At 38.5% G+C, this 22,973-nt stretch overlaps 1 protein-coding gene across 1 annotated transcript in view; it reads left to right on the top strand.

Moving 5' to 3' along the window:
• vwf (von Willebrand factor) overlaps nt 1–22,973 on the top strand; it is a 124,118-nt gene that overhangs the window by 83,380 nt on the left and 17,765 nt on the right. The window contains exons 32-43 of the mRNA XM_066724656.1: nt 2,529–2,693; nt 2,803–2,849; nt 4,084–4,261; nt 8,032–8,252; nt 8,393–8,585; nt 9,070–9,414; nt 10,082–10,287; nt 13,799–13,901; nt 14,283–14,354; nt 15,451–15,555; nt 16,187–16,392; nt 17,743–17,892. Coding sequence (XP_066580753.1) covers nt 2,529–2,693; nt 2,803–2,849; nt 4,084–4,261; nt 8,032–8,252; nt 8,393–8,585; nt 9,070–9,414; nt 10,082–10,287; nt 13,799–13,901; nt 14,283–14,354; nt 15,451–15,555; nt 16,187–16,392; nt 17,743–17,892 — 1,991 coding nt within the window. The remainder of the gene's footprint in view (nt 1–2,528; nt 2,694–2,802; nt 2,850–4,083; nt 4,262–8,031; nt 8,253–8,392; nt 8,586–9,069; nt 9,415–10,081; nt 10,288–13,798; nt 13,902–14,282; nt 14,355–15,450; nt 15,556–16,186; nt 16,393–17,742; nt 17,893–22,973) is intronic.

The following is a 22,973-nucleotide window of genomic DNA, read 5'->3' on the forward strand; positions in this document are numbered from 1 at the left end:
GAAGGCACTTGAGCTGGCTCCTGTTTCCCCACAGTGTATATGCTTCCCTGCTCCTAGCTGTGTTAAAAGTGCATGTGGCAACTGCTCCTGTGTTACGAGGAGGGTGCATTACTTTATTCTTGTACCCTGCAGTGTATATAGTTAGTTTATTAACAGTACAGTAGAGCTCTGGTCCACTTCTTACTGTGTTAAGTTGAGCAAGATATTCTGCTCCTGTCATTGCTGGAGGGCATGTGATGTAATCTGTGTTGCTCTGCTCTGTATGTAGTTTATTTGTTAACAGCACCTGTAGACCTTGCTGTCGCCCTGCTTCTAACTGCTGGTTGAGCAAGAGGTTACTGCTCCTGTGCAATGCGGAAGGTACATAAGTGTATTACTGTTACCCGCACTGTATATAACTTTTGTTGTGTCCAGCTGAGGCTATTCAGGTGCTCTGTCTAGCCCACTGTGTGTGTATAGGTTTTACTATATTGCAGGTGAGCTTGTGCATTTCCCTGTTACCCCGCTGTCTATAATTCCTGTACAGTAGATTTGTGGCCCTGCTCCTACTTAGCTGCACTAGTGGAGCAGGAGGCCACTGCTGCTGTGGTAAATAGATGACACATGAACTGACTTCTGTTGCCCTGCTTTATACATATTTGTTGAATTACTGTTCCCAGTAGAGCGTGACTGTGGTCTTCACTCCTGGGAAGCCCAGACGTGGCACCAAGGGGCCCCTGCCAGGTATGCCTCGGGGCAGGCTTCCTTACCAGGTCACTGCCTCCTCCCTTGCCACAAATTGGTTATACAGTAACCCCTTCCCCTTGGGCAGTGCTTCCGACTCGAAAGATAATGATAGTTTGATAATGCAACCCCGGTTATCTGAGATTGAAAGCACTGCCCAGGGCTGCTAGTCACGTGGGAGTTCAGTCTCCTGGCAAACAATAAGTTCCTTTGTGCGTGTCACTATATATTCGAACAGGAAACAGGAAAGGACCGTTTGAGTGACACACAGGGGCCTATAGGCAGCTTAGATAGAAAAATATTTTGATGAGGTTCCTATGGTAATGAGCTAAACCGTTAGGCAGTGCTTCCTTTCTCAGATAACTGGGGTTGCTTTCACAACCTATCCTTTTCGGGGTGAGCATGAGCTCTTCTGAGACAAACACTGAGTAGTACTTCACGTGAGCTTTGTGGTACTGTCCAATGAATAATGACTGGCTCTGAGGGAAGTGCAACTTTTTGACGATTTCAGTCATTTCAGTAGAGTTTGAAATGCAGTGCTTGTATCGAAGTTTGCGGTTATGACAGTGTTTAAAGAGCCTTTTAATGTAGCTGACCAGTTTGTCAACTTGGCCAAACTTGCACCTCCACAGTTCACTGATGAGAGAAATTATATGTGCATTTCATGTAATATGGACAGCATTTGGCATTAGACCTTGGAGTATAGATTTGAAAGATTTTGTCATATAAGTTGCATTGTCACATTATTAAAGAGATCATTTGTTAGAGTCCACACTGTATTTTGGAACAGTTGTAATGATCACTTGAGAAACTAGTGTAGTTTACAGCAAGTAACGAGCACAGTTTTTAGCTTTCCTGCCTGTACATTTCCGGTCTTAAAATCCGGAAATAAAATCAAACAGAACATGCAGTACTTGTCAGTGGACTTCTCAGTAACAATTGCAAAAGACTCACATTCATTTATTAGTCTTAATTTATTTTAAATGTGTAGCAAAACTTTTGGAAGGTAATCCTGTCATTTGCACTTTCTAAATAACCAGCATTTTATTCCTTTTAATGAATTTGCTCAGCTTTAGGTAAGCAAGATTTTCTAAAGGTACATTAACACTTGTAAATGTATTTGCAAATTCCATTGTATCAAGAAGATGGCTTTCAGAGCTCTGTGTCATCTTCTAAAAAACTGATGACACAGTTTTTTACCTATTTGTTTATCGGCAGTGCATTGTAATCTGCTGCCCAATTCCTGCTTCGATGACTTTGTGAACCATTGCCCGTGATGTTTGATCCCATGAAATATTGCAGATTTTACAAAACAGAATCCCACCATCGGCATGTAGAATCTGGCTTCCAAATTCTTTGACATGATATGCTGCAGGTTTTTGATTTGCTTTGGACACTCATTTTGAAATAATTTACCTTTTTTACGGTAGACTATGAATCAAGTCTGGAACCTGTAACACTATCTACATTGGATTTTACAATAGGTTAAAATTGGTCAGAGGAGACCATGTTTCACAGTCCATGACACGTTTTTCAGTCGTGAATTTGGTAGGGCCCTAAGTATGAGGCTGTGTTCAAGGTGAATCAGTTGACCAGTTTCTAAAAATGAAAGAAGAAGCATTCCTGTAGGTCTCAAATAGGCGTAATACAGCTTCCTTTTTTCTCTTTTAGACTGAAAATAGTTACAGATGTTATTTTATATATGTATAAGAACAGTAACACTGTCATTCTATAGGGTATGTTTTTTTACTTTAATGTTACATATCATGGAAAGTACTTTCACAGACACTCGTTATTTTCTGCAGGTATTTCTGTGTTTCCTATTGCCATTGGAACATACTACAGCAAGAGCCAGCTGAGTACACTGGTGGGGCTAAAGGAGCTAAATAACATTATTCTCCTAAAGCAAATGGAAGACCTTCTGGCTATGATGACTCTTGACAACATGTTCATTGACAAGCTTTGTCGAGGTAATGACAGAACAACACAGGCTTATTTAATCTCAAGGAAAAATTGATATGACTCGGAGAAGAAACTCCCTCTGCAAGAATAAAAAGCTCTATTTCTCTTCTCTTTCAGCTGGCCCACCTGGTGGATGTATGGATGATGATGGAAATGAAAGAAAGGTAGATTTAAATAGTTTAAAATATAGGGTTCCAAATTTGAATGTGATATTAACATAATTGTTTTTGAAGCATTTGTTGTAAATTTGCTACCCATCTTTTAAAAGTGATTTTAACAGTTTGATGGTGCAAATCAAGCAAGATACAACAAATGTATATATACACTACCGGTCAACAGTTTTAGAACACTCCAATTTTTCCAGTTTTTATTGAAGGTACAAAGGTAAACGGTAAACTGACAGAGGTTAAAAAAAAGTTTAGGTTACTGAAAACTGAAATATAATGTACATTTCGGAGTTATATACTGTATTACTACACCCTCTTAAGCATTATTTGGCATTGTTATGTGCTGCCTGGGTGGTAAACGCGCAGGCTGCTCGGGGGGGTCTCATTCAGATGGTCACAGATCACTCAGTGTCGATCAGATTTCTTTGCAAACAGGCTTGTTTTGTTTAGAACAACCTAACGATTAATCCAGTATATATGATTTGATGTTTTATCAAACACAGATAAGTTAGGTTTCAATTATGTAAAATCATTGTGTATTAGTACACTGTTTTCCATCTTGACACATTGAGCTCTTTATGGGTGTGTGTTGTCTCTACCAAAATGTGGATGGTCTTGTTTTGATCAGTAGACTGATCATAAGTAGAATATGTCATAATTGTCAGTATTTTCTGAGATTGTGTTTTCCTACTTAGACCAAGTATCCCCCCACCACACCATTTCAGAATGCAGGGGGGGTATAAAAAACATTGTTCACATCAGAGAATGCTTCACATCGTTAGAAAGCTGAGAGTCTCAGCTGTCATGGGATACCAAACACTTGGCCAACAGAGGGGTTTGTCAGCTTAAGGGGTTACATTTTTTTAAACAAAATGATTCCATGATTTATTTTTTATCTAAAATAAACTGAGACATTAAACTGCATACATTTCAATAAAAACTGGAAAGATTTTGGTGTTCTAAAACTTTTGACCGGTTGTGTATTATTTACTGTATGTCAGGATTCCTGCTGGTTTTAATAACCACACTTTTAAACACATGTATTTTAAATCAATGAATTATATATTTCCATTTTGTGAAAATGCCAGCTCTGAAATCATCCTCTTGAAGATTTCCAGTCTGTCTCATAATTTTATTGAGGATATTAAATATAGAAGAGCTCTATTTACATTCTGTGCTCCAACTGTGCATTTTCCGTGGTGTATTTCACTGTACTCATTGTCTTTGACAGCCTGGAGAAACCTGGGTCCTCTCTGACAGATGCCATAGATTGCTGTGTCACCCTAATGGTGCAGTAAGCATAGAGACTCACAGAATCAACTGTCAGAAAATGGAGAAGCCTGTGTGCAAGAACAACCTGGCCAGTGTCAAAATTGAGGAGCCTTGTGGCTGCCGCTGGGCCTGTCCTTGTGAGTGACATTGTGTCTGTGGAGAGTTACTGCTGAAGGGTGCAAACCACTTGTGTTTTCAAAACAAAGCACACTCCTCTAAATACATAAAATGACAAATGCTACAAATACTCTCTCTCTAATTCTCTAACTCTCTAAGTAGATATCCAAATCAGTGATCTGTAAATCAGATATCAAAATCTAATAGTGCTCTTTTTAAACTGATCATATACTTTTATATATACAATGGCTCTCAAAAGTATTTACCCCCCTTGGACTTTCCACATTTCATTGTGTTACAACATGAAATCAGAATGGATTTAATCAGAAGTTTTTGCCACTCTACAATACAGAAAATGTCCATAATGTCAAAATGAAAAATATAATCTGCAAATTGTTCTAAATTAATTACAAATACAACACAGAAAATAATCTAATGCATAAGTAATCACCCCTTTCAGTCAATATGTGGTAGAGGCACCTACCACATATTGTGATATATCAGTATAAAAAGATAATTCTTATACAAGAAAGGTATATCACAACATGAAAGAAAAAAACATATTAATACATGTTTACTTAGATGGTAAAATCCATTTCATGAACAGTAGAGACCGGTGTAGCAGCTCATTATTTGAGATCATCATTTTAAAATTTTAAACTTAATTTTAGAACACATCAATCAAGGTGAAAACACTATGTATCCTATTAAAAGTGTACTTGACACCTTTGTATCTTCATCAGGCTACAGACTTAGCAAGGTTTACCAATAAAATTTGTAATTTAATTACATACTCTTCAATAAATAAATACCTAACTAATTGGTAACAGTGAATCATGTTGTACAATTAACCAAAAAATATACAATCAACAATTTAATTATATAAAATTAAATATACAGTTACAAAAATAATTTGTATAAGGTGAACAATTTAAAAGTTAACACTCAATAAAAGTTTTCATAACTGTCACCATCATAATCTTAATTACGAGTGAATACAGACAAAATTGGTCTAAGTAAAACTCTAATTAATTTGTCCATAAATTAGAGCTCAAATCCAATATTTCTATAAAGTCATTGGGATCAACCACATTCAACATATGTATCCAAAAAGCTTTCCTTTTGTATAATTGTTTTGTTATATTGTTTGAGTGCTAAAGGGAACTCAAGGTATCACATCACAACATATATATATTGTATCAGTTTTTGTAGTGCTTAAACCCTTGTGGGTCCAAAACACAGAATTAGACACTGTTTAGAGCAGTTGTGCCCATGGACATTTTCGTGCCCGCGAGAGGTGTCTGCTGTGCCCGCGATGCTAAAAATAAAGTTTATTGAGGGGGAAAAAGCACCCAAAGATTTTAAGTCCCCAAAAAAATATTTTTAATTCCAATAATGTACTGCAATAATGAAACAAAAAATAGTTGTCAGGCACTCCCACGCACAAATGTGCTGTGTAGTGAGAGATTGGAGCAGAGTTTCAGAATCTCCAGCAAAATAACTGGTTGCAGTTACCAAAATAAAAATACAGCTGTTGGGGTCCGCAGCTTCAGAGATCCTCTGCATCTTCACAAGCACATATCTATGCAGGGACGTTGCCCTATTTTTTGCCGAAGTGCCTTATTGGTCCTGACCACAGCTCCCGAACCGCACCTCGTCAGCCTCCGCAAACCGCAGTGAACCCATGTATTCATTTGGTTTCCATTAATAATTAATCCAAGGATCACGTCCAGTCTATTTTTGAATGTTCCCACATTGTCGTTTCAACCACATTGCTGGGGAATTTGTTCCAAATTGTAACAGATCTCTGTGTGAAGAAGTGTCTCCTGTTTTGTGTCTTGAATGCCTTGAAGCCCAATTTCCATTTGTGTCCCCGGGTCCATGTGTCCCTGCAGATCTGGAAAAGCTCCTCTGGATTGATGTTGTCAATGCCTTTCATGATTTTGAAGACTTGAATCAAGTCCCCACATAGTCTTCTCTGTTCCAGTGTGAAAAGGTTCAGTTCCCTCAGTCTCTCAGTAGGACATTCCCTTCAAACCTGGAATAAGTCTGGTTGCTCGTCTCTGAACTGCCTCTAGGGCAGAAATTTCTGTGTGTGGTGGCCAGAACTGTACACAATATACCAGATGAGGTATAGTGCATTGTACAGTCTTAACAGTCTTAACATATATATATATATATATATATATATATATATATATATATATATATATAAGGTGAGGGAAAAAAGTATTTGATCCCCTGCTGATTTTGTACATTTGCCCACTGACATGATCAGTCTATAATTTTAATGGTAAGTGTATTTTAACAGTGAGAGACAGAATAACAACAAAAAAAATCCCCAAAAACGCACTTCAATAAAGTTATAAATTGATTTGCATGTTAATGAGGGAAATAAGTATTTGACCCCTTCGACTGGCAAAACCCTTGTTGGCAATCACAGAGGTCAGACGTTTCTTGTAGTTGGCCACCAGGTTTGCACACATCTCAGGAGGGATTTTGTCCCACTCCTCTTTGCAGACCCTCTGCAAGTCATTAAGGTTTCGAGGCTGACATTTGGCAACTCGAACCTTCAGCTCCCTCCACAGATTTTCTATGGGATTAAGGTCTGGAGACTGGCTAGGCCACTCCAGGACCTTAATGTGCTTCTTCTTGAGCCACTCCTTTGTTGCCTTGGCTGTGTGTTTTGGGTCATTGTCATGGTGGAATACCCATCCACGACCCATTTTCAATGCCCTGGCTGAGGGAAGGAGGTTCTCACCCAAGATTTGACGGTACATGGCCCCGTCCATCTTCCCTTTGATGCGGTGCAGTTGTCCTGTCCCCTTAGCAGAAAAACACCCCCCAAAGCATAATGTTTCTACCTCCATGTTTGACGGTGAGGATGGTGTTCTTGGGGTCATAGGCAGCATTCCTCCTCCTCCAAACATGGCGAGTTGAGTTGATGCCAAAGAGCTCGATTTTGGTCTCATCTGACCACAACACTTTCACCCAGTTCTCCTCTGAATCATTCAGATGTTCATTGGCAAACTTCAGACTGGCCTGTACATGTGCTTTCTTGAGCAGGGGGACCTTGCAGGATTTCAGTCCTTCACGGCGTAGTGACTATCGGTCCCAGCTGCCTTGAGATCATTAACAAGATCCTCCCATGTAGTTCTGGGCTGATTCCACACCGTTCTCATGATCATTGAAACTCCACGAGGTGAGATCTTGCATGGAGCCCCAGACCGAGGGAGACTGACAGTTATTTTGTGTTTCTTCCATTTGCAAATAATCGCACCAACTGTTGTCACCTTCTCACCAAGCTGCTTGGCGATGGTCTTGTAGCCCATTACAGCCTTGTGCAGGTCTACAATCTTGTCCCTGACATCCTTGGACAGCTCTTTGGTCTTGGCCATGGTGCAGAGTTTGGAATCTTATTGATTGATTGCTTCTGTGGACAGGTGTCTTTTATACAGGTAACGAGCTGAGATTAAGAGCACTTCCTTTAAGAGAGTGCTCCTAATCTCAGCTCGTTACCTGTATAAAAGACACCTGGGAGCCATAAATCTTGCTGATTGATAGGGGATCAAATACTTATTTCCCTCATTAACATGCAAATCAATGTATAACTTTTTTGAAATGCGTTTTTCTGGATTTTTTTGTTGTTATTCTGTCTCTCACTGTTGAAATACACCTACCATTAAAATTATAGACTGATCATTTCATATATATATATTCCTTAATATTTCCAATGCATGTGTGATTCACATTCAGTCAGTCATTTTGTTTACTAATGTCAACTCTGCAGGCATGTGCATAGGAAGCTCAACCAATCATATTGTCACATTTGATGGACTCGCCTTCAAGTTGAATGGTTTCTGCTCCTACACCTTAATGAAAGACTTCGGGCAAGACATTGAGATTGTACTTCACAGTGGGCAGTGTGAGGCATCGTCAAACCAAATCTGCATGAATTCCATGGAGGTGAAAAGGGCTGGTGTCTCTCTGGTGCTGCATGATGACATGGAGGTATGCATTTGCATTTGCGTAAAATGAGAATTTGTCATTCATGGACTCATGGACTGAAATTAAAGGATCTGACAAATTGGTTTGATACAGCTAAATGGCCATGTTTTGCTTTGATCCTGAAATGTATGTATGTGAACTAGGTTACTCTCCAAGGGATAGAAACTCCAACTCCTATCAGCACAAGGGGCATGGAAGTTACTCAGTATGAAGGCATCATGCATAAAGTGTGGGTACAGAATCCGGGCTACGCTGTGACTTTCACACCTAGAAATAATGAATTCACCATTCAGCTGAGTCCAAAGGGGGTTTTCAACAAAACATCTGGACTTTGTGGTAAGTCTTTGTCAGTTATAAAAATATATAGCATTTGTACTCTGTTCATATCTGATTAAAGTACTATCCAAATTTGTTTCCAAAATGATTTGATTTTATTTCCTTATGTGTTGTGGATCAGATATATATTTTATTATTCTCATAATATGAATCAACATAACTATTACTATTTCCCTGGCAATTATACATAGTCAAGGTTGAATTTTCTGTCTTGCTTGCTGTCTCCTGTTTTAGTGGTCTATCAAAGCTGCAGCAAATACATATATTTAGGCTGATCCTCAAGCAAATTGTAATTGTTTCCACACAGATGTTTTTCTAATTGCAGTTCTTTTATTTATTTATATGCGTATATATATACACACAGTACCAAAAAGTATCTTGAAGGGATACTTGAAACAAAACAATAAACAAATTAATTCCCAGCTAAAACATATTGACTGGTTCTGCCTTTTCTCCTTGACTTATTAATTGTGTTTGTGTTCAGGTTACTGTGATCAGAATGAGCTGAATGACTTTGCTCTTAAAGATGGCTCAGTCACAGCAGACAGCAGTGTGTTCATTAAAGAGTGGACTCTACAGGAGCCTGGGGGTGTCACCTGTGAGCCCAGGGTCAGTGAGGTCTGCACTCACCAAGTCAATGACCAATGCCAGATCCTTCAGACATCTCTATTTGCCAAGTGCCATGCAGTGGTCCCCTTTGCACCCTTCATTGCACTGTGCCAGCAAAACAACTGTCACAGCATGGAAATCTGTGATATTGTGTCAGCTTACAGTCGGCTGTGCCGGCTACAAGGAATCTGTATCAACTGGCGATCTGCAGACTTCTGTGGTAAGCTAAAACACACAGTTCTGTTTTACCATATTACATGGCCATAAAATGTCAACTCTGAAATTCCTCCAGTCCCTTTCTTATAGGCCACAACATTGGTATGAATCCAGGCTGATCATATGCCTTGTAATAATAATAATAATAATAATAATAATAATAATAGGTGTTCAAATTGTTTAGGAGACACTTCATTTTAACAGATGCTAACTTACCAAAATTATTATTATGCTATAATTGCTACTTTATTTTTCCACATGGAAGACATTTCTTGTCGTACCAGTAATTTTACTTGCTAAAATAAAATGTCTTATGGCCTAACTACACCTTTCTCTTGCTAATGTTGCATTATATGAACATAAATAATAATATAAAATATATGAAACTAATATCGCAAATTATGTTACTCATAATGTTATTTATACCATAAAAAAGTAATATAAGTATATTTAATTTGTTTTTTTCTTCTATTCATTAATGTTCACTATGCAACATTATCAAAACATGAAAGTGTATATACAACATTTAATTTGAGAAAGTTACCATTATTAATAGTAATCATCATCATCTTCCATGTGGAAAAATAATTCTGCCTAGGAGTTTGCAGTGTTAATAAGGATAAGGAGACCATTTCCATGGTTCTGAACAATGTGTCTCTTTATTTTCACAGCCATGACATGCCCCAGTACAATGGTGTTTGATAGCTGCAGAACTGGCTGTATTGAGGATTGTGGTATCACCCAAAATGCTACATTATGCCTGGACACCCCCACTGAGGGCTGCTTTTGTCCTCCGGGCACTGCTTTCCACAATGAAACCTGTGTCAACAAAGACGTCTGCTTGCAGTGTGTGGATGAGAAGGGAGTGACTCATGAGGTAAAATACAAGAACAGTGAAACAGCTAGGTGTGAACAAATCAAAAACTAGATCTTCAGGGGAAATTGCACACTAAGGGCTAGCCCCAGAGGCATGTGCTAGGAATTGGTGACATTGGGGGCTTAGTAGGGGAGATGGGGGGCATCCTCCCCCTTAAAGAAAATATTGATTTTCAACAGCGAAATACATCAATCAAGCAAAATGCAAAATGGCCATCAGTACAGCTTATTTTTTTCAGTGGAAAGCAATGTGCCATAGTCCTTTACATTCTACTTTTTTTTGTTTTGCATTCCAGTGTATAATAGCTAAAAAAAATATGATAATAATGATAATAATACTACCCACATGAATGAGCGATTTCGATGGATGGATGGATGGATAGTAATACTAACAATAACAACAGTAAGTGTCCAGCACTTCCTGCTTGTCCACCTATTATTATTATTATTATTATTATTATTATTATTATTATTATTATTATTAATAATAATAATAATACTAGTAGTAGTTACAAAACATTAAGTTACCATTATCCAGATTCTTGTCTTCCTCATACCCTAAATTGTCTAAAATATGAGGGTCCCTTTTGGGCTGAGGTCTGACCTGTATTTGGGCATACGAGTGAAGGTACATGTACCGTAACACTGAGGACGAACCACCAGTCTCTCACAACCCTGCTTGTGATGTTGGGCACAGGCCACAGGCCACTCAGGCTGCACTGCTCGGGCCTCTAAAGTTCCAGATGAAAGACTGACCCTGTTTATATTATATTATAGAGCCACACAGCACTCTACAATCAGTTGCTCACCAGCATCCCTCATGCTGGCTATGTATGAGCTGCAGCTTCCCCTGGATAGGCTCTGGGTCCATTCCACCGGTATCAAATGAAACTGCGTTTTGATCGATCACATAGTGTGAAGGCGCCCGGCATTAGTGCTCTGGACCGGGTCCAGATCCATCGACTTAATCACGACCACAAGCTCTGTTTGTTCTGGTCCTCACCTATGCAGGTCACAGAGAAGCTAGATTCAGCCACATTCCACCTTTCCAATGGGTTCTGGTGGCATGCCAGCTACAGCCTTCCCAAACACTTTACAGACTTTACGGCAACGCAGTCCCATCCCTCAGGCTGAGCACCCAGTTGAGCCCCCTTCATAACCCACTCAGGCCCAGACCAGGATGCTTTAAGCACGGACTTTTACACCAGAGAACTGTTGCTTAATATGTTTTTCATTCATACTGATTATAAGGTGCTAAGTTTAACACAAAAAAATCTGTCCGTGTACAGCCAGTTCCGACTGTGGTTGCCGCGACAGTGGAGTTTGAGAAAAATAAAGAGTAGTCATATGTTATAAGCATACCTGTTGCGGCATACTTATTAAACATACCATCTGGAGTTTTGAAATACCATTTATTTGTAAATGACCCCTGTTGTTCAAAGACAAAACAGTAGAACTTACTGGTATAACAAAGTTTCAGTTTACCTTCAATTCAATTCCAAAAATCACTCACTAAACATACCTTACCTTGCATATGCTATTTCATACAAACTAGTGCAGGTGAGTTGGATGATTCTAGTGATGTACATGTTGGATTGCACTGCACTGTGATGACTTTTGACTGTCTTTGGTCCTCAATATCAATACATTACTTACCTGATTCAGTATAAAAGTATAGGCCTACCTCAAACTAGGGTTATTTCAGAAATATTGTTATGGATATTGTTATTGTTAATAGTGTATATCTACTGAACACAATATACACTCACCTAAAGGATTATTAGGAACACCTGTTCAATTTCTCATTAATGCAATTATCTAACCAACCAATCACATGGCAGTTTCTTCAATGCATTTAGGGGTGTGGTCCTGGTCAAGACAATCTCCTGAACTCCAAACTGAATGTCTGAATGGGAAAGAAAGGTGATTTAAGCAATTTTGAGCATGGCATGGTTGTTGGTGCCAGACGGGCCGGTCTGAGTATTTCACAATCTGCTCAGTTACTGGGATTTTCACGCACAACCATTTCTAGGGTTTACAAAGAATTGTGTGAAAAGGGAAAAACATCCAGTATGCGGCAGTCCTGTGGGCAAAAATGCCTTGTTGATGCTAGAGGTCAGAGGAGAATGGGCCGACTGATTCAAGCTGATAGAAGAGCAACTTTGACTGAAATAACCACTCGTTACAACCGAGGTATGCAGCAAAGCATTTGTGAAGCCACAACACGTACAACCTTGAGGCGGATGGGCTACAACGGCAGAAGACCCCACCGGGTACCACTCATCTCCACTACAAATAGGAAAAAGAGGCTACAATTTGCACAAGCTCACCAAAATTGGACAGTTGAAGACTGGAAAAATGTTGCCTGGTCTGATGAGTCTCGATTTCTGTTGAGACATTCAGATGGTAGAGTCAGAATTTGGCGTAAACAGAATGAGAACATGGATCCATTATGCCTTGTTACCACTGTGCAGGCTGGTGGTGGTGGTGTAATGGTGTGGGGGATGTTTTCTTTTCTTGGCACACTTTAGGCCCCTTAGTGCCAATTGGGCATCGTTTAAATGCCACGGCCTACCTGAGCATTGTTTCTGACCATGTCCATCCCTTTATGACCACCATGTACCCATCCTCTGATGGATACTTCCAGCAGGATAATGCACCATGTCACAAAGGTCGAATCATTTCAAATTGGTTTCTTGAACATGACAATGAGTTCACTGTACTAAACTGGCCCCCACAGTCACCAGATCTCAACCCAATAGAGCATCTTTGGGATGTGGTGGAACGGGAGCTTCGTGCCCTGGATGTGCATCCCACAAATCTCCATCAACTGCAAGATGCTATCCTATCAATATGGGCCAACATTTCTAAAGAATGCTTTCAGCACCTTGTTGAATCAATGCCACGTAGAATTAAGGCAGTTCTGAAGGCGAAAGGGGGTCAAACACAGTATTAGTATGGTGTTCCTAATAATCCTTTAGGTGAGTGTATATGTCTATGAAAACTATCATTATTGTCAAGGAGTAAGACCTTGAAACTCTGACACTTGGTGTACTTGATAACATTAATGAATCGAGTTGCCAGAAGAGAAATCTGGTGCCTTTGTTGTTTTAATGCTCTATTTACACTATCCAGGAAGTTATGACAGACACATCCTGAAACAGCACACAATAGTTTTGACATCTGCCATTATTTGGAGTTTTAAAGTTTAAACTATAAACTTATAAGATATAAACTGGAAAAATGCCATTTATCTTAAATATAATTGCAATAAGTAAAAGATGCCATAAAACCATAATTAGGAACTGTGCTAGTGTTGGAAAGAATTTTTGGACAGGAGTTTAATTCAGACAGCTTTATTTTCAAATTAATTCACATGGTAATCCTACGTTCTACAACAGGAGTCCTATCAATTGGAGTAGGCAGTGATACAAAAGCAAAACAGCCAATAAAAAAACTGCGGGGGCCTGGCTATAACATATGTACTGCTTTTTTTTGTATTTCTACTCAAGCTTCTGGACACATGGATACCCTCTTATGACAAGTGTCAGATCTGTATGTGCTTAGACAACAGACAAATCAACTGCACCACAAGACCATGCTCCAACATTGAAGGTAAAAGACCAAAGATTTAACACGTTGAATTTTAAAGTCTGTCATATCAAGTCCTGTCTTAATACATTTCAGCTTATCATAAGAATGTATATATTATCTATATAGTTAATTGTTTTCCAAAGTTGAGAAACAGAAATGCTTTATTGACTCTATATTATCCATGCTTTAAACAAAGCACTTGAAAAATATATTTACGAAAATATTAAAAAATAAAGATGTATGACCCTTTACATTGTTAATTTCCAGTTCATTATATTATTGGAATCTGGACTATGTAATAGCTTACCATGCCAATGAGGTTATTAGAGAATCATATTTTACTATTTCATTACCTGCCTATTCTTTAGCAACTGAAATTTCCAAATGCTACTGTCTCTTTAGCACCAGTGTGTGGTCCGTGTGAAGTCCTCCGTGAAAAGAGAAACTCTGAGTGCTGCATGGAATATGAATGTGGTAGGTTATATTTCCCTTGAAATGTTTATTAGGTTTTGTATTATTAGAATATAACTGTACAATATCCATTGTATCCTGTATATAAGTGCTGCTCTATATATGCTACACATCTAAATTTATCTTGATATATCTTAAAACAATTACCAAAAAGGATGGAAATGTCATGTTAGGGTAATGGAAAGCTGAAACATTTCTAGAAATTGATCTGAATATGATTAGATGTTGCCATATAAGAATCATAACCAAACTCAACATTGCCTGTGAGTGTTTCAAGTGAATGGCAGACTGTCAATCCACACCAGACAAAAGCAAAAAGTGTTAAATTAAATGCACAACCCTGCCCCAGCTTTCCTATTGAATATACTATAATAACTCTAAACCAACCCACAAATGAAGAATTACAGGCCTTTATTTAATGGTGGTTTATTCTTCTGTTAGAAGGGGCTTTCTTCTATCCTAAAAATAAAGTTCTGCTTTATAATTTACAGGGGGGGTCAAAGTTCTGATTTGGTCTAGGTCTAAATGTCCACTGTATATTACTTCTTGATACTTCTTATTTATTTATAATATTTAAAAAAGTTAATTATAATTTTAATACAGATTATTGTTGTTATTATTATTTTAATAAAGTCAGAAAAATACATTTTTTATTTTGACTTATTTTCTGATGTGGATTGCCTGTATGGTCCAGTTAACTTTTACTTGGAACTCTAGGTGCTGCTAAATGCAAAATGTTCTCAAAGTGATATTGCTTACATCACTTGTGTTTGATATGCATTGCTTATAGAGAAAAACCATCATAATTATCATTTTTATGTTTTAATCAAAGTTATGGTGCTACCATAATTATAACCACATTTGAGATACATTAAATATAATTAAAACCAGAAACGATTTACAGCTAATAAATAGTTTATCATTAGAAGAATGCCTCATTGCTGCAGGTTGATTATTTCAAAACCTGCTGAGAGAATAGTCAATGCCGTAATAAAGGCAGGGAAAATTAACCAACATTAGTTTAATTAAACACAAATCTAGATGAGCAAATAGCTGTATTAAAAGCCTGGACTAATCTATTCCCATCATAACTGTACAGTGTGTGACATGGTAAACTGCGACCTTCCAGTCATGCCCAAATGTGAAGATGGACTCATTATCACCCTGAACAATCCTGGGCAGTGCAAGCCTATATATGAGTGTGGTGAGCCAGCTTCTAAATATCTCTTCTGAAGGCATACTGAATGTAGCGTGGCTCTGTGCTCCCAACTAAACACATGTGTTTTGGTTTTTGCTCTCTTTTATTGTAAGATTGTTTCATTTTTTTATCCTGTCAGGAGCGTTTATCATTACAATTTTAAACTCAGTCAAATCAAATCTACAATTTTCCAATATTAAAAAGTACAAAATCCCCATTATACCTGTGCATTTATATCTCAAGAGTGCAGCTTAAAATATATGGACATTGATTAGGCACATCTAGTAAATGGAATTTAAGGTGTGTCCTATAGTTTGGATTGAAAGACCTGATCTCCAATCCCAGCTATGCCACTGCTGTCTTAATATGTATCTGGGGATTCAAAAGGTGGCATATGGATACGCAAAAAAATGTATGTGAGGTGTCCCTTCAAGTGGAATTTAAAGTGGAAATTATCGTTTCTGTGAGAATAACTTCAAATACCCTAATCCTTTAAATCTGCTAATAATAATATATATGACAGTCATTTAAACTTCTGAAATGTCCTGCAAACATTTTGAAAATAGTCCATTGTACACTCTAGTGACTTTAAACCTCACTCTCTGTATCCACTGACTGCTCTCTGTGTTTATTGAAGCCTGTAAAAGAGACCAGTGTGCTCTGCAATCCAGGTCTCAGTGTCCTTCTCACCGGCGCCTCACTGTAAAGAAAACGCAGTGCTGTGATGTATATGAGTGCACCTGCAACTGCAACAACTCCACAATCATCTGCCCTCCAGGCTACATCACCAGTGCCCTGGTCAATGACTGTGGCTGCATTGACACCAAATGCATTCCTGACAAAGTGAGCAATGCACTTAAGCCTCTTGAAAATATCCTGTGTAGTTTTGGTTGTGTATAGAGCTGCGCTAAGTGACTTGCATTATTATGATACCAATGATATCAATACAATATTACTTACCTGATTCAGTATAAAAGTATAGGCCTACCTCAAACTAGGGATATTTCAGAAATATTGTTATGGACCATATAGTGTATATATACTGAACAAAATATGAATGCAAAATGTAAAATATTGGTCCCATGTTTTATGAGCTGAGATTCCAGAAAGTTACCAAATGCACAAACAGCATATTTCTCTCATATTTTCTGCACACATTTGTTTCCATCCCTTTCAGTGAGCATTTCTCCTTTACCAAGATAATCCATCCACCTGACAGGTGTGGCATATTAACAGCATGTTCACCTTGTGCTTGGGATAGTGAAAGGACACTCTAAAATGTGCACAATGCCACAGATGTCTCAAGTTTTGAGGGAGCCTGCAATTGGCATGCTGACTGCAGGAATATCAACTAGAGCTGTTGCCAAATAATTTAATGTTAATTTCTTTGCCATAAGCTGCCTTGCCTAGAAAATTTGGCAGTATGTCAACCGCAGACAATATGTAACCACACCAGCCCAGGACCTCCACATCTAGCTCTTTCACCTGCAGGATTGTCTGAGATCAACCTCCTGGACAAAAACAAATAATTTCTGTACAAACTGTCTCAGGGAAGCCATCTGCATGCTCATCATCCTCACCAGGGTCTTGACCTGACTGCAGCTGTGGTTGACATAACTACAACCACGCCAATTGCACTTGATTAGGGTGTAATTAATTTATTTAAATTGACTGATTTCCTTATATCAACTGTAACTCATTCAAATCTTTGAAATTGTTGCTTGTTGCATTTATATGTTTGTTCTGTATACATACAAAATACCTATAAATGTTTATATGCAACACTGGTTGTAAAACAAGTTATTAGGACAGGCTTGTTTGTTCCATCTTGCTCATTTGATAGGAAGTAGCTTATTCATCCAAACATCTCATTGAGCAATTTCTTGAAAGGTCCTGGAAAATCAGCTTCAACAATGTGGGTGGTCAGTTTGCTCCAGACATCCAAAATTCTTGTGGTTTAAAGGTGTTTCTGCTACTTTCAGTCCTGTATTTTAAAAGCAGTCTTGTTTCATTGACCTCAATGTATTCCTTTGGGTTAACTTTTCATCAATACAAGAATAACATTTTTATTTCTGTGTGCTATTCCTTTAACCTGTTTGTCTATGACATGGGTCTGAGACCAGAATGTATTGTAGTCTGACTTCTTTCAACTCATCGCAAGTCAACTCTGTCTTTGTTCTAATTTCCTTTTAGGTTTGTGTGCACTCTGACGCAGTGTATCATGTCAGTAGTGAGTGGGAAGAGTCCTGCAAGTCCTGCAGATGCACAGACATGCAGGATAAAGTCACAGGGCTGCACATCGTTGAGTGCACTGAGAAAGTCTGTAATGAGATCTGTTCATGGGTAAGGAAAAGAGTTTACTAATGCCATCTGCACATACAAATATTGTTACATGAACGAATGCCTCAGGCACAATATACATTGAAGTGAGACAGATACATGAAAATAGGCAATGGACTCTCTACTAAAGTCAATATATTATTAACTAATTCAATAAACAAATAAAAACGGACTCGGTAGCCCATAATGATAACAATAATTTTGCTATAGCAATAATCAACTTTTTGACTGGCCTAGGTATTACTGCGTCTTTTATCAAATGCTATCTTTATAATTTCCTTCATACAGTGAAACTTCCACTGGTCTTCAATTCCATTCACTTCAACAGCTCTTTACACAGAACTGAATATCTACTTTTTTGTGCTAGCCTGAGGAAACTCCCCTCAGATAAGTCATGCCAAACCACTTGCTGAATATTGATGAGCTCTGAGAGTTTCTGTAATCAAAAGTGATAGAATACAATGAAGGATAAAATATCCTTAGTGTATCCCATAAAACACTAAACATCAAAAAAGGTAATTATTGCAACACAATGCTATTCATCCATATAATAATTCCTAGAACTTTCAAAAAAGGAAAACTGACAAAGTAGTCTTATATGCCAATGTAATATATATATATATATATATATATATATATATATATATATATAGCTCTAGAAAAAATTTAGACCACTCCAAGTTAAGAAATCAATGTTAAATGGTCTCTTAATTTTTTCCAGAGCTGTACAGTGAGGTAAAAAAGTATTTGATGCCCTGCTGATTTTGTAAGTTTGCCCACTGACAAAGAAATTATCAGTCTATAATTGTAATGGTAGGTGTATTTTAACAGTGAGAGACAGAATAACAACAAAAGAATCCAGAAAAACGCATTTCAGAAAAGTTATACATTGATTTGCATGTTAATGAGGTAAATAAGTATTTGATCCCCTATCAATCAGCAAGATTTATGGCTCCCAGGTGTCTTTTATACAGGTAACGAGCTGAGATTAGGAGCACTCTCTTAAAGGAAGGTAGCTCATCCTGTCAGACAGGTTTAATTCAGTGTTGCAATATTGACCTGAATTCTGCATTTGGCTGTGGTATACTTAATTGCTTGAAATGGTTAATTTTGAAGCATTTCGTCTTAAGGATTGCTTCTGTGCCTTTCTGTATTCTTCTGGATAGCCAGAGACTGAAAGGTATCTGAATACTTCATCGTATCTACCTTCCATGTCGACCTATGTTTTTTAGAATATGTATTTTAACTCGTCATGTCAAATGTACAGCATTCAAAGGCTACACAAAGAAACTTGAGGTCTGTAGTGTCTATGCATATTTGTATTATGCATTTTTACATTTTGAATGAATCGGGTATCATTAATTACCACAAAGTACCAAAAGGTTAAAGTTACGCTTATCTGATAAGACCATTGATTTCTGTAAATTAAAATCAAATGCAAGTTATCTTCCTATACACTGTAAACCAGTCAAATATCTGAAATTCTGAAGTGATTAAAGAAGGAAATACTTTAAGGATATTCATAAGTTAATTATGTTCTATAAGGAAGTCTGGTATATTGAAAACTTGCCGTCAATGGTAGCTTGGAATTAACGGCATGTATGGGGCCACTGCTCAGGCGCGATTTCAGAAAGCAGCACATCCTGACAGGCAGCTCAAATGGTCAGATTAACCTGACAAATTGACCTGCCCAACTATTGTCACACATATGTCAGATGTTATACCAATAAATCATGCAAAATAGTGTAACGATCTCGAGCCTCGCTAGGAGGTCTAGGCCTTTTAGGGATGCGGTAAGATCGTTGCATTGTGGCACAGGAGACTGGGGCTCAATCCCCCATCTCGTCGGGACCCGAGACCCCTCAAAAAGTGTCACAATATAATATCTCTGTACAGGCAAATGTGTTACCCCCTCACACTGGGTTTGTTTGCTTTGCTTTGCTTTGCTCGCTGTTCACATTTGTCTTGTGTACAAATGTGCTCAGTTAGTTTGAAAACTAAACCGGTTTGTTTTCGTGGTTCACTTCCATGTTTTCTCAGGACTCAGATCATATGGCAATAAGTGAGCTTGGTTAGTTTTGTATTAATAAAACACCAGATATTTACATTTTACAATACACAATAACACAGTAGTGTGACGTCCCCTAAATATCCATCTAGGAGTATTGTACTGTTACTGCCATACCTTTAAACATACACTCACCTAAAGGATTATTAGGAACACCTGTTCAATTTCTCATTAATGCAATTATCTAATCAACCAATCACATGGCAATTGCTTCAATGCATTTAGGGGTGTGGTCCTGGTCAAGACAATCTCCTGAGCTCCAAACTGAATGTCTGAATGGGAAAGAAAGGTGATTTAAGCAATTTTCAGCGTGGCATGGTTGTTGGTGCCAGACGGGCCATTCTGAGTATTTCACAATCTGCTCAGTTACTGGGATTTTCACGCACAACCATTTCTAGGGTTTACAAAGAATGGTGTGAAAAGGGAAAAACATCCAGTATGCGGCAGTCCTGTGGGCGAAAATGCCTTGTTGATGCTAGAGGTCAGAGGAGAATGGGCCGACTGATTCAAGCTGATAGAAGAGCAACTTTGACTGAAATAACCACTCGTTACAACCGAGGTATGCAGCAAAGCATTTGTGAAGCCACAACACGTACAACCTTGAGGCGGATGGGCTACAACAGCAGAAGACCCCACCGGGTACCACTCATCTCCACTACAAATAGGAAAAAGAGGCTACAATTTGCACAAGCTCACCAAAATTGGACAGTTGAAGACTGGAAAAATGTTGCCTGGTCTGATGAGTCTCGATTTCTGTTGAGACATTCATATGGTAGAGTCAGAATTTGGCGTAAACAGAATGAGAACATGGATCCATCATGCCTTGTTACCACTGTGCAGGCTGGTGGTGGTGGTGGTGTAATGGTGTGGGGGATGTTTTCTTGGCACACTTTAGGCCCCTTAGTGCCAATTGGGCATCGTTTAAATGCCACGGCCTACCTGAGCATTGTTTCTGACCATGTCCATCCCTTTATGACCACCATGTACCCATCCTCTGATGGCTAATTCCAGCAGGATAATGCACCATGTCACAAAGGTCGAATCATTTCAAATTGGTTTCTTGAACATGACAATGAGTTCACTGTACTAAACTGGCCCCCACAGTCACCAGATCTCAACCCAATAGAGCGTCTTTGGGATGTGGTGCAACGGGAGCTTCGTGCCCTGGATGTGCATCCCACAAATCTCCATCAACTGCAAGATGCTATCCTATCAATATGGGCCAACATTTCTAAAGAATGCTTTCAGCACCTTGTTGAATCAATGCCACGTAAAATTAAGGCAGTTCTGAAGGCGAAAGGGGGTCAAACACAGTATTAGTATGGTGTTCCTAATAATCCTTTAGGTGAGTGTATAGTGCTACTTTACATAATACTTTTAACATAATGGGGTGTATTCTCACACAAACAAAAGTACAAATAAGCTACATAATGTATGGAAAATGACTCACTCCCTCTGTCGGTGGTCTCGGTTAGTTTCGGTTCGGTTCGTTTGCCAATCAAAATGTGTTGTTCACTCTTCCCCAAAACGAACCGAACCATACTGAATATGATACCTCTAGTGTGAACAAGCCAATTACAGTGACAATGATGGTAGTTTGTTTCGAATTATTTAATTTGATTTTAATGCGGTAATGTCAAACTTAAAAAAATGAAAAATAAAATAAGTTGTTTGAGCAATCAATCAATTGCAGTTCTGCAAACCCAGACTTTTGGGAGATTTAGATATACACAAAGTGTAATGTCATGCTTTTTATCTTATTTATTTCAGTTGATTTAACTTTGCTGCAGTGTGTCAAGACCCACACATAGGCGCATTTACACTGCCATTTCTGATCCGTATCAAATGCATCGGTAGCATTTGATCAGGATCAGAAATGTCAGTGTAAATGCTCAGCAATCGGATCAAATGTACCTCTCAGGGAGATGGTACAGATCCGTATCAAATGCATCAGTAGCATTTGATCCTGTCAGTGTAAATGCTCGACCAGCTCAAGTTCCAGCATGCATTGCGGCGGCATGTGTTTTAGAGACAGGGGCAGACAAACAGCCTGGAGCAGATAAGAGCACACTTTCCTACTGCTTATAAAAAATATTGTTAAAACTAACACTAAATGCATAACATATATAGTTGTATTTTTATTTAAAATGTTTCGGCTGTTAAAAATAACTTATTTTATGTTAGCAAATAATATTTCTATATTTATTTAAAATGCTTTGGTTAAGATAAAATGTGCAAAGTGCATTGGTTTTACTTGTTAGAATAATTCGCAACAAGATAAAATGACAGTTTTTGATATAGCCGTGTTAGAATTTAATATATGCATATAATGAAGTTTGGACTTCCGTGATTGTGCGCATACGAGGACCCCTGTGGCGGCTGACAGTTGATCCTGATCAAATGGCAGTGTAAACGCAACACCACTGAAAATATTCCGATACATTTAATCCGGATCAGAAATGGCAGTGTAAATGCGCCTAATGCCTCTCGTCACACGACCATGAACCGAGAGCCGAGTCTCATACTGGGTTCACTGGTTCAATTGATCTGTGATCACTGGGTCCAGTGACCACACCACAAAAACACACAACCATACAACCTGATGAACTGGGCATAGCGTGAAAACACACCTATATTAACGTATCGTTTGCCTTTCCCTCCTGACTAGTTCTTGGTAGGGAGTCTGAACTGAACCGTTGCCCTGGTTAGAATCAATAGCCCAGTAAACACTATGGAAGGAAACTGGCAAAACGGGGAAATTATCGAACTTGTACAAGCATTCCCAGAATATCGGTCTGTGTCTTCTCTCTCGAATCCACGTGATTCTATAGCGTTTCGTTCCCATAGATACAGCACTTTTACCGGCAATCTGTGTTTTCTGGGCGAATGGATCCTTGCCGGCAATTTTCCTGCATTTAAAGCCAGTGTGAATGGGGTGTAAAAAATAGATTATCCTCTAGTGGAAGAACCATTCAATGTAATGATGGACAGCAGCTCCAATCTATAAACAGTACAC

Source organism: Amia ocellicauda, chromosome 15, assembly GCF_036373705.1.
Source record: "Amia ocellicauda isolate fAmiCal2 chromosome 15, fAmiCal2.hap1, whole genome shotgun sequence".
NCBI lineage: Eukaryota > Metazoa > Chordata > Actinopteri > Amiiformes > Amiidae > Amia > Amia ocellicauda.